General features: G+C 48.0%; 1 protein-coding gene across 7 annotated transcripts in view; it reads right to left on the reverse strand.

The window, feature by feature from the left end:
• LOC126985476 (hepatocyte nuclear factor 6-like) overlaps positions 1-17,500 on the reverse strand; it is a 296,520-nt gene that overhangs the window by 100,912 nt on the left and 178,108 nt on the right. For all 7 annotated transcript variants that reach the window (XM_050840435.1, XM_050840433.1, XM_050840432.1 and 4 more), the window contains one exon: positions 7,877-7,888. In XM_050840435.1, coding sequence (XP_050696392.1) covers positions 7,877-7,888 — 12 coding nt within the window. The remainder of the gene's footprint in view (positions 1-7,876; positions 7,889-17,500) is intronic.

Below are 17,500 nucleotides of genomic sequence, written 5' to 3' on the forward strand. Positions count from 1 at the left end.
AGAGAGAACCTGGGAAAGGGAGAGAAGAACTGGGAGGGAACTAGAGGCTGAGAGAGGAAGGGAGATAAAGAGAGAGGGTTAGAAGATGCGGAAGGGAGATGAAGGGAGAGGGGGAGATAACCTGGGAAAGGGAGAGAAGAATTGGGAGAGAACTAAAGGCTGAGAGAGGAAGGGAGATAAAAAGAGAGGGTTAGAAGATGCTGGAAGACGTAGGGAGATGAAGGATGCTGGGAAGTAAAGGGAGATGAAGGGAGAGAAGAGAGGCTGGGAAAGGGAGAGCGAGGCAGGGAGAGGTAGGGAGACGGCTAAGAAACGAAGGGAGATGAATGGAAGGTTAGAGAATGCCGGAATAGGTAAGGGAGATAAAGGGAGAGTGAGAGGGAGGGAGAGAGAGGCTGCAAGGGAGTTAAGGATGCTGGAACAGGTAAAGAAAGGATAGAGATGCTGGGAGAGGAAGGGAGGAGGAGGGAGAGTCTGGGAAAGGGAGAGGGACGGTAAGGGAGGGTAAGGAAATCAGGGAGAGGCTGGGGATAATCGAGGGAGAGAAAGGAGGGTTAGGGAGAGGGGAGGAAAGGAGACGCTGGGGAGATTGAGGGAGGGAAAGCAAGGGAGAAGGGGAGAGAGGGAAGGAAAAAGGAAAGAAGAAAAGGGAAGGGAGAGAAAGATGGAAACAAAAAGAGGGAGATAAATGGTGGGAGAGGGAGGAGGAAATGAGAAAAAGAGAGGAGAAAAAAAAGACAAAGAGATAAATGGAGAGAAAGAGAAAGAGGAATAAAAGGAGAGACAAGAAGAGGGAGATAAATGAAGGGAGAGAGAGAGAGAGAGAGAGAGAGAGAGGAGGAGGAGGAGGAGGAGGAAGAGGGGAAGAAACACAGACATGGAAACAAAAGCAGACCTCCTCCTCTTCCTCCTCCTCCTCTTCCTCCTCTTCCTCCTCCTCTGAACCCGTAAATATTAACCTCGTAGCCTTAACGGGGTCATTTTAAGAGGTCATTCTAAGGGGGTCACAGACAGTTGCTATAAAGGTCAGATTACCATGGGATTCAGAAAGGGGATTTAGACACCCTAACCGCAGCCCTTAGTGGTCCTCAATCCTCCTCCTCCTCCTCCTCCTCCTCCCCCTCCTCCTCCTGTTGGGCGCTGGAGGAATTTGCAAGCGTAGTGTTGAAGGCATCGGTAAGGTAGAGGCGAGCGAGATAGCGATAATCATAAATTGTTTTCCGAGCAATAATGGAAGAGGGAGAGGAGGGGAGAGAGAGAGAGAGAGAGGAGGAAAACAAGGCGTGTATCAGAATGTTTCACGTCCGACCAACCGACCAGGATACCAGTAGACCAAGGGAGCGACCAAGCTATGTGTGTGTGGCTTCCTTCCTTCCTTCTCTCTTTCCTCAACTCGACCAACCGACCAGGAGACCAGTAGACTGAGCGAGCGACCAAGCTGTGTGTGTGTGTGTGTGTGTGTGTGTGTGTGTGTGTGTGTGTGTGTGTGTGTGTGTGTGTGTGTGTGTGTGTGTGTGTGTGTGTGTGTGTGTGTGTGTGTGTGTGTGTGTGTGTGTGTGTGTGTGTGTGTGTGCCTTCCTTCCTTCCTTCTCTCTCTCTCCTCCCTCCTTCCTTCCTTCCTTAATCCAGAGGGAGAGAGAGGGAGAGGGTTGTGGTGGTGGTGAGGTGTGTGTGTGTGTGTTTGTGTGTTAGACTCGTTGATTGGTTTAAGATTTGTGTATTTTGTTTTGAAGATGGTCTGGTCAAACTATCTATCTGTCTATCTATTTATGTTTGTCTATCTGTTTAACTATTTGTGTTTGCTTGTTTGTTTGTAGTTCATTCTCACAAACACACCTATACACACACTTTCACTGCCTCTTCTTCTTCTTCTTCCTCCTCCTCCTCCTTCATTGCCTCTCCTACTTATTCACATTTGCACTCACTCACTCAATCACTCTTTCCTCCTCCTCCTCCTCCTTCTTCTCCTCCTCCTTCTTTCCTCTTCTTCATCGCACGAATCATATGAATGAGTTGTATTCCTCTTAACACGAATATACACATTATTTCCTACATCGAAGAACAGAGAACAGACCGTATACCATAATAATAATAACAATAACAATAATTAAAAAAAAAACACACACAAATGTCATCGAAATTATACATATGAATCAGTATACATAGAGAGAATACACACCAACACACATACACACATTCCCCCCCTCCCCCCCCCACACACACACATACACACCACAACACAATACATGCACAATACAACAACAAAAACAATACAGGTCATAAACAGGTATTGACTCTTACGGTAAAGCAGAGAGCAGGCAACAGACGGACAGACAGACGGACAGACGGACAGACAGGCAAGCGGACGGATAGACAGGCAACTTATTATTATTATTATTATTATTATTATTATTATTATTATTATTATTATTTTTGCATGTTGCTGCGTACGACTGGCGGCGGGGGAGGGGGGAAGGGGGGAGGGGGGTTGGGGAGAGGGGAGGAAAAGGGGGTTATTGGTCCTATTATTTTCCTCTTCCCTCTTCTTCTTTCTCCCTTTTTTTTCCTTTGTTTTATTTGTTTTTTGCTTCCCCTTTTCTTTTTTTCCTCCCGTTTCTTCTTTCCCTTTCTGCGTTTTATTTCCTCCTTTCCCCTTCTTTTTTTCCCCTCTATTTCTTCCTTTTTTCCTTACTTTTTAATTTTTTCTACTCCCCCTATTTTTTTTTCCTTTCCTTTCTCCCTTTCTTCGTTTCTTTTTCTCCCTTTCCTGTTCTTATTTTATACTTTTCCCCTTTCTATTTTCCCTCCATTTCTTCATATTTTCCTTTTTTTCCTCTTTTGTTTTTATTTTCTACTCTCCTCCTTTCTTTTTTTCCTCCTTCCCTTCTTCCTTTCGTTCCTTGTTTCCTTTTCTTGTTCTGATTTTTTTACTTTCCCCTTCTTTTCTTCCCTCCATTCCTTCCTTCTCTTCCATTTTATTTCTATCTCTCATTTCTTCCTTCTTTTCTTCCCTCTATTCCTTCCTTCCTTCCTTCTTTCCCTTCATTTTATTCCTAACGCATTTCTCCCTTACTCATTTTTTACTCGTCTCTTCTCCTTTTGCAATACTTTCCTTATCTCTTATCTTCCTTTCTATCTTGTAATCCAATCATTTATTCTCTTTTTTCCTATTCCTTCCCATTCCCCATTTTCACTGTAAATGTTTTCCATAATTTCTAACTGCACTTCTTTCTTTCTCCCTGCCTTCCTTCCTTTCTTCCCTTCTCTCTTTCCCTTTCCATAAACTCTCTACTCTTTTCCCCTCCTTTCTTCTTCCTTACTTTCTCTTTCTTTTCCTTGCATTGCCCTTCCCTTCCCTTCCCTTCTCTTTCCTTCCCATCCCTCATTTCATATAATTCCCTTCCTCTATCTCCGTCCATCCTTCCCTCCTTCCCTTCTCATCCTATTCCTCTTCCTTCCTTCCTTCCTTCCTCTTCTACCTCCTTCCCCTCTTCTCTCCCTCCCATTCGCCCCATAATTTAACCTCACAAATGCTCCTCTCCTCCTCCTCCTCCTCCTCCTCCTCTTCCCTCATCTTCCCCCATTTCCTTTGTCATCTTCCATAATGTGTCATCGTCATCATCAAGAACCCAAGAAGGAGGAGGAGGAGGAGGAGGAGGAGGAGGAGGAGGAGGAAGAGAAGTTAGAGATATTTATGTTTTTGTTTTCTTTATCTTTTCTTATCTAATCTTGAACCTATTTTTAATTAACTAAGTGTGGTAGTAGTAGTAGTAGTAGTAGTAGTAGTAGTAGTAGTAGTTGTAGTAGTAGTAGTAGTAGTAGTAGTAGTAGTCTGTATTATTAGTATTTTCATTATGTTTGCTAGTACTATTATTGTTGAAATCACTATTGTTATCATTCCTACTACTACTATTATCATTACTATCATTACTGTAGTTGTTGTTGCTGTTGTTCCACCTAATACTAATCACCTTGTTTACCTGTCAAGACCCAATTAATTAAGAAGGAGATGGCAAGTCTACCCCTGAACTCTAACACATGACTCCTATTTCTCACCCTCCATCACATCCCTGGCTCTCCCTTATCACGAGGCACAGAGGGCGAGAGACAGAGATAGAGGAGATACGAAGGTGGAGAGAGGGAGGGTGAGAGAGAGAGAGGGAGAGAGGGAGAGGGAGGGAGAGAAAAAGATTGTGATATAGATGCTGAATTGTTTTAGAGATAGATGTGAAGATGGGTGTGTGTGTGTGTGTGAGAGAGAGAGAGAGAGAGAGAGAGAGAGAGAGAGAGAGAGAGAGAGAGAGAGAGAGAGAGAGAGAGAGAGAGAGAGAGAGAGAGAGAGAGAGAGAGAGAGAGAGAGAGAGAGAGAGAGAGAGAGAGAGAGAGAGAGAGAGAGAGAGAGAGAGAGAGAGAGAGAGAACACCTGACACACTAAACAATCAAAGAACAAGAAGAAGAACAAGAAGAAGAAGGAAATAGAAAGAAAACGGAGATAGAAATAAATAAAAAAAAACGAAAAAAATAGCGAAAATTTAAAACCGAAACCAAAATACGAAAGAAAATTTGAAGAGAAGCAAAAGAAAAAAAACCCAGGAAAATAGGAGATGAGAAAAAAACGACAAAAAGATGAAGGAGAAACTTTAAAGGAATTTCCTGATAAACTCAAAAAAGCAAAAGATGAAAAAAACGAAGAATATTGAATAAAAAAAGAGGAAAAGAAGACGAGGAAAAGGAGAAAACAAAGGAGTGAGGAGACTAAAGAAGGAAGTAGGAAAAGAAAGAAGCGAAGAAGAGGAAGAAGAAGAACAAGAACAAGAAATATTAAAAGAAGAAAAGAAAGAAAATGAGAAAGAGAGAAAATAGAAGTAAAGGAAAATGAGAAACAAAGAAGTAGAGAAGAGGAAGATAAGGAAGAGGAAGAACAAGGAAGAACAACAAAGAAGAAGAAGAAAAAGGAGGAAGAAGAGAAGAGAAGAGAAGAGAAGCGAGGAGAGAAAAGAACACCCACGTTTGAACATCAAGAGAAAATATGAAAAGGAGACGAGAGAAAAAAAAAGAAGAGAGAAAAAAAAAGAAGAGAGAAAAAAAAGGAGAATGTGAAATGCTCTTTAGGAAAAACCTTTGATGATTAAGCTGTGTGTGTGTGTGTGCGTGTGCGTGTGTGTGTGTGTGTGTGCGTGTGTGTGTGTGTGTGTGTGTGTGTGTGTGTGTGTGTGTGTGTGTATCGATGAGCTGTGTGCGTTTAGCTTAGAAATTCTGTAACCTATTGGAAGAAAATGGTGGTAGAGGTAGTGAAAGATGAGGAGGAGGAGGAGGAGGAGGAGGAGGAGGAGGAGGAGGAGGAAGAGGAGAAGGTGATATCGATGCTGTTATAATGTTCATGGTAGCGATGGAGGAGGAGGAGGAAGAGGAGGAGGAGAAGGAGGAGGAGGAGAAGGAGGAGGAAGAGGAGGAGGAGTAAAATATGCATGTGAGGGGAGGAGTCGTGTGGAGGTTACCAACTAAACGAGAGGAAAATGTTTTCTCAAGAATTGATTGGCGATAAAAAAAGAAGAAAATAAAAGAAGAAAAAAAAAGAGAAGGAAGAAAAGGAGGAAGAGAGAAAAAATGGTGAATGGGATATTACCTCCACCACCATCACCACCATCACCATCATCACCACCACCATCACCATCACCATCACCACCACCATCACCACCACCATCACCACCACCATCACTACCACCATCACCATCACCATCACCACCACCACTACCACCATCACCATCACCACCACCACCATCACCGTCACCATCACCACCACCACTACCACCATCACCATCACCACCACCACCATCATCACTACCATCACCACCACCATCACTACCACCATCACCATCACCACCATCATCACCACCATCACCACCACCATCACTACCACCACCACCATCATCACCACTACCACCATCATCACCACCACCATCACCACTACCACCATCACCATCACCATCACCATCGTCATCAAATTCGTTTCTCCTATTCCAATTTTTCTTTCTTAAGTCATTCCTACCATTCCAATCAGCTTTGTACCCATTCCCAAGACATTCCAACTCTATTTCTTACCCATTTCCGGCGTATTTAACTTCTCCATTCCTACTCACCTTGCCTCCCATGATAAGAATTTCTCTCTCTCCCCATTTCCACTCCATTCCTACTCCATTCCTTACCCATTTCCTACGTAATTTAACTTCTCCATTCCTACTCACCTTGCCTCCCATGATAAGGCTTTCTCTCTCCCCCCATTTCCACTCCATTCCTACTCCATTCCTTACCCATTTCCTACGTAATTTAACTTCTCCATTCCTACTCACCTTGCCTCCCATTATAAGGCTTTCTCTCTCCCCCCATTTCCACAGAGTCCATCCCATTCCCGCCCTTGTCACCATTTCTCATCACATTTTCACACATTCCGACCATTGTTTTTTTCTTCCTCTTTCCAAAACCATAGAGGAGATCATGAGGTTCTAATGAGTGTCTTTTTAGGTTCATGGTACAGAAGGGTCAGACTACCAGAAGGGTCATAAAACTACCCCTGGAAATACCCCAAACCTCCGCCTCTTCCTCACGCTCTTTGTTTCTCATATTCCTCTTCGTATGTTTCTCTCTTCTTTTATATTTTTCCTTCTCTCGTTTCTTCTTTTTTAGTCCTTCTTCTTTTCCTTCCTCCTCTTCGCTTCTTGCTTTCTCTCCCTCCTTCTTTTGCTCTTCTCATTCCTCAACATTCTCCCCCATTCTTGACCCTATTTCCAAGCATTCCCCAGCCCATTCTTACCCATCACTCATCTATTCTTTTGCTCTCCTCATTCCTCAACATTCTCCCCCATTCTTGACCCTATTTCCAAGCATTCCCATTCCATTCGTACTCACCACTCTTCTATTCCCACCCATTCCCATCATTACCCATTCCCCATCATTCCTGCTAAATTCTTCACTTCATTCTCACCCTGTTTTTCTCACCCGATTCAGTCTTTACCCATTCCTACCTTTACCCTACCCATTCCCGCCCGCCGTCAGGAAGAGGAGGAAGAGGAGGATACGTGCGCACACATATTCCCATTCCCACCCCTTTCTCGCTCCTTCCTCAAATTCCCACCCATTCCCTCTCGCCGCCAGGTAAGGAAGGACACGGGCGCACACAAACTCCCATTCCCACCCACTCCCCTCCCCTCCCCATGCATTCCCCTATTCCCGCCGCAGCCAGTGAAGGAAGGACACGGGCGCACACAAACTCCCATTCCCACCCATTCCCCTCCCCTCCCCACCCGTCCCCTGCCCATTCCCGCCGCCGCCAGGTAAGGAAAGGACACTGGCGCACACAAACTCCCATTCACACCCATTCCCCTCCCCTCCCCTCTCATTCCCACCCATTACCACTCGCCGCCAGCTAAGAAAAGGACACAGGTGCACATATAAGCTCCCATTCCCACTCCACCCATTCCCGCCGCCGCCAGGTAAGGAAAGGACACGAGTGCACATATAAGCTCCCATCCCCACCCCCGCCCCACCCCAGCCCATTCCCCCCGCCGCCAGATAAGGAAAGGACACGGCTGCACATATCAGCTCCCATCCCCACCCACGCCCCTCCCCTCCCCACCCGTTGCCTGCCCATTCCCGCCGCCGCCAGGTAAGGAAAGGACACGAGTGCACATATAAGCTCCCATCCCCACCCACTCCCCTCCCCTGCCCATTCCCGCCGCCGCCAGGTAAGGAAAGGACACGGGTGCACACATAAGCTCCCATCCCCACCCACTCCCCTCCCCTCCCCACCCGTTGCCTGCCCATTCCCGCCGCCGCCAGTAGGGGAGGACACGTGCGCACACATAAAGCCGCTACTCACCTTGAAAGCCGGCTGAGTACATTGATTGATGACACATGGAAAGAAAGAGAATAAACCACATTACCAAACTTATATGGGAAGGGGGGGGGGTCGGGGGGGTCGGGGGGAAAAGGGGGTTTGGGGAGACGGAAATAGAGTGTGGGTAGATTTGGGGTATGGGAGGGGTGATGTGAAGTTTGGGAAGGGGAAGGGGCTGGGGGGACTGGGGGGCTGGGGGGGAAGGGGAGATGGGGAAAAAGGGGGTTTGGGGAGATGGAAATAAAGGAGTGTGAGTAGATTTTGGGTATGAGGAGAGGGGGTGGGGAGGGGTGATGGAAATTTTGGGCTGGGGAAGGGGGGAGTTGGGGGAAAAGGGGGTTTGGGGAGATGGAAATAGAGTGTGGGTAGATTTGGGGTATGGGGAGGTGGGTGGGGAGGGTGATGGGAATTTTGGGAAGGGGGAAGGGGGCTGGGGGGAAGGGGAGATGGGGAAAAGGGGTTTGGGGAGATGGAAATACAGTGTCGGTAGATTTGGGGTATGGGAGGTGGGTGGGGAGGGTGATGGGAATTTTGGGAAGGGGAAGGGGAAGGGGGCTGGGGGCTTGGGGGAGCTGGGGAAGGGAGATGGGGAAAAAGGGGGTTTGGGGAGATAGAAATAAAGGACTGTGGGTAGATTTTGGATATATGGAAAGAGGGGTAAGGAGGGGTGATGGGAATTTTGGTTAAGGGGAAGGGGGGTGAAGGGAGAAAAGGGGGTTGGGGAGATGGAAATAAAGGAGTGTGGGTAGATTTTGGGTATATGGGAGGAGGGTGGGGAGGGTGATGGGAATTTTGGGTAGGGGAAGGGGTGAAGGGAGAAAAGGGGGTTGGGGAGATGGAAATAAAAGAGTGTGGGTAGATTTTGGGTATATGGGAGGAGGAGTGGGGAGGGGTGATGGGAATTTTGGGCTGGGGGAAGGGGGGCTGGGGTGAGATGGGGTGGGGGAGAGAGAAGAAAAGAAAGGGGTGTGAGTTTTGGGTAGGGAAGTAAAGTGGGGTGTTGTGTTAGTTATGGGAGGGGGGGCGGGAGGGGGGCGAGGGGGAGATGAAAGTAGAGGGGTGGAGAATGGGAATGGGAAAGAGGGAATGGGAAGATAGGGTGGGGAGTGAGGGAAGGAGGAAGTAAAGGGGGGGTGGAGTTAGTTTTGGGGTAGGGGGAAGAGGGGAGAAAGAGGGGTTAGGGGGGAGACAGAAGTAAAAGGGGTGAGGGGGTGAATTTTGTATACGGGAGAAAAGGGGTGGGAAGAAAGGGGAAATAAAGGGGGAGGGGTGTGTAAGTTATGAGAATGGGGGAGAAAGGGGGACTGGGGAGAAAAGGGGGGTGGGAGAAGATGGAAGTAAGGGAGGAGGGAGGGAGTTTTGGGTAGGGGAAGAAGGAGGCTGAAGGGGAGATGGGAGTATAAGGGAGTGGATGGATATTTGGTATGGGAAGGGAGGGTGGAGGAACAGAGCGAAGGAGGGGGGTGGAAGTAGTGGGGGAAGGGGAAGGGAGGTGGAGGAAAAAAAAGTGGGGAAGAAATCAGATGGAGGAAAAATGGAGAGTGGGAGAGGAGGGAATGGGAGGAAAGAATGTTAGGGGAAGGGGAGGTCAGATGGAGGAAAAGTGAGGAGAGGGAGAGGGGAGGGGAAGGAAGGGGAGGAAAAATGTGATATGTAAATTTTGGGTAGAGAAAGGGGCGAGGGGGACGGTGGGGGGAGGAAGTGGAGGGGAGGCGGGGAGATGGAAGTTAAAGGGGTGGGGTAAGGTTTGGGTACAGGAAGGGGAGGGTGGATTTATGAAGGGGGGGTGGAGGTGGAAGAAAAAGTGGGGGGCGTATTTTGGGTATGAATGTGGATTGGGTATAGATGTGGAGATGATGATGAAGAGGAGAGTGGATAGGTAAGAGGATTAGGGTATGTGGAGTTCCCGGATATGTGGATGGGTGGATTAGCTAAGAGGAGGAAGGTGAGAGTGGAGATACAGAGAAGTGGAAGAGCATGGAGGAGGTAAAGGAAGAAGAGTGTGTGAGGTGTGAGTGTGTTGGGGTGGAGTGGATCAGGTAAGAAGAGGAGGGTAAGTGGAGATAGAGTAGTGGAAGAAAGTGGATTAGATAAGGAAGAAGAGTACGTGGAGTATATGGAGATGCTGAAGAAGTGGAAAAGGTGGAATGGGAGTGTAAAGTTGCGAGAGGTTATGTGGAAGAGTGGACTGGATACAAAGAGGATATGTGGAAATGCTCAGGAAGTGGAAGAAAGTGGAATGGATAAAGAAGAAGAGTATGTGGAGTATATGGATATGCTGAAGAAGTGGAAGAAGGTGGAATGGGAGGGTAAAGTTGCGAGAGGTTATGTGGAAGAGTGGACTGGATAAAAGGAGGATATGTGGAAATGCTGAGGAAGTGGAATAAGGTGGATTGAATATAGAAGAATTGAAGATGATGTGGAAAAGAGTGGAGTAAGTATGTGGAACGGAATACATGAAAGCGTAAACTGAAGGGGATGGAGACTGGATTAATGGAATGGATTGGGGTAAGTGGAAGGGTGGAAGGAGAGTATGATGTGGAGGGAATGGAATAAGTGGAAGAGGAGCGAAAAAGAGGAAGAGTTTGTGTGTGTGTGGATGGGTGAAGGGAATGTGGAGATGCTAGGAAGAGAATGAAATGTGGAAGAGATTTAGTGGAGTGGTGTGGAGTGGAAGGTGGAGTGGACTAAAGGGAGGGTGTGTGAGGGGGGTTACTGATATGGATGAAAGGAAGAGTAGGGGAGAAGAAGAAGAAGAAGAAGAAGAAGAAGAAGAAGAAGAAGAAGAAGAAGAAAAATAAGAAGGAAGGAGAACTGGGTGAGAAGGAAAGTAAGGGAAGAAGGATGGGGAGGGGAGGAAAAAGAGGGGAGGGGAGGGGAGGGGGAGGTAAAAAAAAGTGTGGGGAGAAGTAGGAATGGAGAGATGGAGGAAAAAGTGCCGGAAAGGGGAAGGGAGGTGGAGGAAAAGATGGAAAGGGAGAGGAGGGAATGGGAGGAAAGAATGTGGAGGAAAGGGGAGGTCAGGAGGAGGAAAATATGAGGAGAGGGAGAGGGGAGGAGAGGGAAGGGTGAGGAAAAATGTGGGGAAAAGGAGAGACGGGTGGGGAAGGGGAGGGAAGAGAGAGGGAGGAAAGAGGAGGGAGAGGGGAGGAAAAAGTAAGGAGACAGAGAGGGGAGAAGAGGGAGAGGGAAGGGAGAGGAAAAATGTGGGTGGGGAAGGGAAAACTGTCGGGTAGGTGAGGGAAAAAAGGGGGAGGAAAGAGGAGGGAGAGGGGAGGAAAAAGTGAGGAGAGGGAAGCGAGAGGAAAAAAATGTAGGGAAAACGAGGGACGGGTGGGGAAGGGAAAACTGTGGGGAAGGGGAGGTAAGAAAAGGGGAGGAAAAAGTGAGGGGGGAAGAGGGGAAGAGGGAGAGGGGAGGAGAGGGAAGGGAGAGGAAAAATGAGGGTGGGGAAGGGGATGGAAGAAAGGGGGAGGAAAGAGGAGGGAGAGGGGAGGAAAATGTGTTAAGGGAGGGGATGGGGAAGGGAGAGGATAGGGAAAGGGAGAGAAAAAATGTGGGTGGGGAAGGGAGAGGATAGGGAAAGGGAGAGAAAAAATGTGGGTGGGGAAGGGAGAGGAGAGGGAAAGGGAGAGAAAAAATGTGAGCGGGGATGGGGATGGAAGAAAGGGGGAGGAAAGAGGAGGGAGAGGGGAGGAAGTGTGGGGGGGGAGGGGATGGGGGGGTGGGGGGACAGGTAAGAATGAAAACTATAATTATATGCATACTTAATTAAAGGTAAATGACGAACAGGTAATACGGAGAGAGAAATGCAGAAAAAAATAAAAAAAATAAATACAAACTAGACTGGCCGAGGAGAGAACATTAACACCAATAATAATAATAATAACAATAATAATAATAATGATAATAATAATGCGTACTAATAATTTAACAGCCTTGATTCAGAAGTTCATAATCTTCAGCCCTTTATAAATACATGCATAGAGATAACGTAATGATAATAAGCATAATAATTACAAGTATATTAATGACATGAAACACAAACACACACACACAAGGCTTATAAAATGTCAGCGCCCAGAAAACCTCTAAGGAAAATGAAGGAAAATTATAAGGGAAAAGGAAAATAAATGAGAAAATAACACAAAACAAAAAACAAACGGAAGAAAAATATTTAAATGGAAACTTTGATTAAATATGGATCGTGTGTGTGTGTGTGTCTGTGTGTGTGTGTGTGTGTGTGTGTGTGTGTGTGTATACACACACACACACACACACACACACACACACACACACACACACACACACACACAGAAATCGAGGCGTGGGAATCTTGAAAGCTAAAGAGACAGACAGACACAGAAAGACTCTCCGATTGCTCTAGATTTCTATGTCCTGAGCCCCCCCCCCTACCTACCCCTCCACCACCTCCACCACCACCACCGCCACTACCGATAAGAGGTAAAGAAAGGTGATAAGGAGGAGGAGGAGGAGGAGGAGATGAAGGAAGGGTAAGAGGAAGAAGATGATAACGAAAGAACAAGAAAGAATGAATGAGAGAGGAGAGGGAAAAGAAGAGGAAGAGGAAGAGGAGGAGGAGGAGGAGGAGGAGGAAGAAACGAGAACCTCAATAACATCAATAACAACAACATCTGGCGCACACGTATACACACACACGTACACACACACACACACACACACACACACACACACACACACACACACACACACACACACACGAAACAAACAAACAAATAAATAAACGCCGCCGCAGTACCTCCTCCTCCTCCTCCTCCTCCTCCTCCTCCTCCTCCTCTCCTTCCTCTTCCTCCTAATCATTTTCCTCTTCCTCCTCCTTCTCTAACAGTCCCAGCAGTAACAGAAGAAGAAGAAGAAGAAGAAGAAGAAGAAGAAGAAGAAGAGGATGAAGAAGAAGAAGAAGAAGAAGGAGAAGAAGAAACCGTAACAGTCCTCCTCCTTCACCTCCTCCTCTTCCTCCTCCTCCTCCTCCTTCTCTCCCTCTATAACAATCCCAGAACTAAAAGAAACAGTAGCCTAACAACACTCCACATCTACCACCTCTCCACCTCCACCTCCTCCTCCTCCTCCTCAGCAATCACTACCTTGCTCGCCTTGGAATCTATTTAGTGATAAACCAATTACAGCACCGGCGTTGAGTCCCTCCCCGGGCAGGGCTCAGTTGGCGGGCGGCCCAGGATATTGCTCCGGGCTATTTCTTCCCCTTAAGCGGTCCCGGGAGGCGTGTGGTCAGCGGGCGAGGGGAGACGCGCCACACAAAACCCTCACTCACTATTTTCACGCGCCGTCCGCTAAAATTAACAGGTAAACGGTTTCCCGCCCCTCTCCGCCTGCTCGGCCTGACCCTCCTCCCCCTCCTCCTTCCCCTCCTCCTTGCCCTATTCTACGCTCCCTACTTCCCCTCCTCTACTCTCATTCTTTCTTTCCTTAATTTCTTAGCCTTCTCTTCTTCTTCCTCTCCTATACCCTTCTTTTTGACCCTCCTTCCTTTCCCTCCCCTGCTCCTCCTCCTCCTCCTTGCCCTATTCTACGCTCCCTACTTCCCCTCCTCTACCTTTTACCTTCCTTCATCTCTTACTCTCCTCTTCTTCCTGACCCATCTCCCTTTCTCTCTCTTCCTTTTCCTCTTTCTTCCTTCTTTCCCCTCCTTTCCCCTCACTTCCCATTCTCGATTCTCCTTTCTTTCCTTCTTTTCTTTCCCTCCCCTCTCTACCCCCTTGGCCTGACCCTCCCCCCCTCCTTCCCCTCATCCTCCTCCTTCTTTCCCTATTCTACGCTCCCTTCTTCCCCTCCTCTACTCTCATTCTTTCATTCCTTTATTTCTTAGCCTTCTGTTATTCTTCCTCTCCTATACTCTTCTTCACCCTCCTTCCTTTCCCTCCCTTCTGCCTTCCTTCCTTCCCCTCCCTTTCCTCTTCTTTCTGACCCTCCTTTTTCTTCCCCTTCTTTCCCCTCCCCTCCTCAACTTTTTTCTTTCCTTCATTTCTTACCCTCCCTTCTTTTCTCTCCTTTCTCTACTCTTCTTCCTTCCCCTCTTCTACTCTCCTTCCTTCTTCCCTTAATAACTTACCCTTCTCTTCCCTTTTTCTCCCCTCTCTTCCTTCGCCTCCTCCCCTCTTCGCTACTCTGACCCTCCTTCCTTTCCTTCCCCTCCTGTCATTCCCTCCTTACCCTTCTCTACCTCTTTGCTACTCTACTTGTTTTTTGTTTCTTCCTTTCTCTCCTGTTTTCCTTTTCTTCTCCTGTTTTTTTGTTCCTTATTCCTTTTTTTTCCTCTCATTTCGCTTAGTTTCCTTCTTTCTTTCTTTTCTATACTCGGTAATGGTTTGCACTTCTTCTTTTCCTGCTTTTCTTCCTTTCCATTTCTTCGGCTTTTCGTCATCTGCTTTTCTTTTTTCTTATCTTCTGTTTTCCTTCCTTTCCTTTCCATCTTCCTTCGTTCCTTCCTCTTCCTCCTATATTTCCTTCTTTTCCTTTACCTCAATATTTGTGGATCCTCTTTTCCTTCCTTCCTTCTTCCCTCCTTCCTTCCTTCCATTCTTCCTTCCATTTTCTACTTCTTGCCTTCCTTCCTTCCTTTCTTCCTTCCTTTCTTTCTTTCTTTCTTCCTTTCTTTCTTTCCAAAAAGACCAGGTTAGTGTAAAAATATTGTAGGCTCGTGTGGTCTAAAAGGTAAAATTAGACCATATTCGACCAGGTTAGAGCATTCCAGACCAAAGAAGACCAGGCCAGACCACAGTAGACCAAACGAAGAGAGGTGGGAAAGGAAGGAGAGTCTGGAAGAAGAGGAAAAGAGGATGATAAATGAAGGAGAGAAGGAAGGTAAGTAAAAGAGGGTAAGGAGTAGACCAAAATAGACCAAAAAAAGAAAAGGGGGGAAAGGAAGGAGGGTGAGGAAGAAGAGAAGAAATGAAGGAGAGAAGGAAGGAAAGCAGAGGAGGGTCAGGCGTAGTAGACCAGACTAGACCAGGTTAGACCAAAGACAGACCAATTTCGACCAGGTGTTCCGACAGGTGGGTCTCGTGGGCTAATGGTACGTGTAACAGTCCGGTTCTATGGTCTGCCCTCTCTCTCTCTCTCTCTCTCTCTCTCTGGTGTTAAAGAGTTTTGGTACATTTTTTCCGTACTTTCTTTTTTTCCCTTCTCTCGCCCTCCTGTGCTACTTCTTTTTTTATCCTTCCTCCTCCTGTTCCTTCCTTTTTACTCCTTTTCCTTTTTGTTCCTTTTCTTGTTCTTGCTGTTCCTCTTCTGCTGGCCTCTTCCTCATTTCCTGTGTACAATTCCTGCTCCCAAATTTCCTCTTTCTATAGTTCTTCCTCCTCCTCCTCCTCCTCCTCCTCCTCCTCCTCCTCCCCCGCCTAATAACACGCCCTCCACGGTCCTTGTGTTGAGAGCGACGCCTAATCGCTGTGGCGGCGGCTTCTTGTGTTTATCAGCGGCGGGGGTCACCGGGGGGAGGGGAAAGAGGAGGAGGAGGAGGAGGAGGGCCAAGGTGTTGGCGGTGAGGGTGACGCTCATCACCGCCGTCATCACCACATCAGCGTCAGGGCGGCCAGTGTCCCGGGACAGGACGGGGGGGGGAGGTGCTACTGCCGAGCAGGTCAACGTGCAGCGGGCGTTGTGTCGCCGTGCTGCGGGGCGGGCCGGGGTACAGCATGCCCCGCGGGGCCAGGTGGGGCCGCCGCCGCCGCAGCCGCCGTCGCCCCAGGGGTCCATGACCCGACATTCACCTACAATTTATGGCCATAATTACTGAATAAAAATGGCGGCCGTTTTTGAACGGGTTTCCCGCGTAAATCAAAGCGGGTGTCGTTACTTTTGGCGCGTTTAATCGGCGGGTCGCAGCGGGCGGCGGCGGCGGTGGCGGGGCGGCCCCAGCAGCCTGGCCCCGCGGCGCGTGTGGCGGCGCGGAGCGTGACGTCACGGGCGGGCGGCCAATGCCAGGCCGGGCCGCGGCACCCGGCCCGGCGGCGGCACGGCATTGGCGCGGCGAGGGGGGCGGGGAACGGGTGCCAGGCCAGAACCAGACCGCCCACTCCCCGCCCCGCCCCTGCCTCCGCCCCGCCCCCGCCCCCGCCCCGTCCCGAAGCCGCCCCCGCCCCGCGCCGCCCTTCGACGGTCGCCTTGCGGGTGAAAACTGTTTGATGTAATTATTTAATTATCATCTTGCAAGCCGAGGCGCGGCGGCGGGGCGGACTCGGGGGAAAAACGGCCCGTGGGTGCCGGCCTCGGGGCGGGCCAGCTGGGGTCCCTACATACACACCTACACTCTACACACACCTACACACACACACACACACACACACACACACACACACACACACGTCCAAGCCTCCGTAGTAATGTCATTATCATATTCCCGATACTAACAACATCAGCGGGCCGCGGCAACAATCACACGCCGCCCCTCAAACACTGATCACCGCACGCACGTACGCACACACACACACACACACACACACACACACACACACACACACACACACACACACACACATACACACACACAGAGTACGCAAAGACACATTAGGGAGAGCAAACATGAGAAGTAGGACACGGGCGATGGGAACGAAGAAAAGGAAGAGGAGGAGGAGGAAGACGAAGACGAGAAGGGACAGGTAGTACCAGTGAAGGTGTTTTGGGCAGGTAAGGCAAAGTGTGTCTTTTTAATCCCTCGCCTCTTCCTCCCCCTCCCGCCTCCTCACCTATCCTTCCACTCCCTCAACGGAAAGGTAGAGGGAAGAAAAGTGGAAAGGTGGTGAGAGATAAATTAAAGAAAGAGAAGGAGGAGGAGGTGAAAGAGGGATGTATGTGGAAAAGGAGAAGGGATGAGAAAGAAGGAAAAGAAATAGAGAAGAAAATAACACCTGATTATTCTAGACAGGTAAGTAGGTAAGGTAAGGCTTTAGACAGGTAAGGATTGAACACCTGGAAAGGGAGATCCAGGTGAGAAGAAACGGGTTAATAAGAAAGGGAAAGTGAGGCAGGAGAGAGAAGGGGGAGAAGAAGAATAAATAAAAGAAGAGAAATAAGAATAAGAGGAAAAAGAGTAACGAAAGGAGACGAAGAATGAAAAGAGAGAAAAGGAAAGTAAGGCAGAAGAGAGAAGGAATAGAAGAATGAATAAAAGAAGAGAAACAAGAATAAAAACGAAGAAAAAAGAGCAACGAAAGGAGACGAAAAATGAAAAGAGGAGAAAAGGAAAGTGAGGCAGAAGAAAGGAGGAGGAGGAGTAGAGGAATGAATAGAAGAAGAAAAACAAGAGAAAAAAAAAACATGAATAACGAGAGGAAACGAAGAATTAAAAGAGGAACAGAGAGAGAGAGAGAGAGAGAGAGAGAGAGAGAGAGAGAGAGAGAGAGAGAGAGAGAGAGAGAGAGAGAGAGAGAAATATTAAATGAGAAAGAAAAAAAAGAACAGAGAAGTTACAAATGGAGAACTAAGAGAGAAGATTAACCACAAGAGGAGGAGGAGGAGGAGGAGAAGGAGGAGGAGGAGGAGGAGGAGGAGGAGGAGGAGGAGGAGAACATTCCATCGTGTAAATTGTCATCATTAAACTCATTC

This window comes from Eriocheir sinensis, chromosome 59 (genome assembly GCF_024679095.1).
Source record: "Eriocheir sinensis breed Jianghai 21 chromosome 59, ASM2467909v1, whole genome shotgun sequence".
Classification (NCBI taxonomy): domain Eukaryota; kingdom Metazoa; phylum Arthropoda; class Malacostraca; order Decapoda; family Varunidae; genus Eriocheir; species Eriocheir sinensis.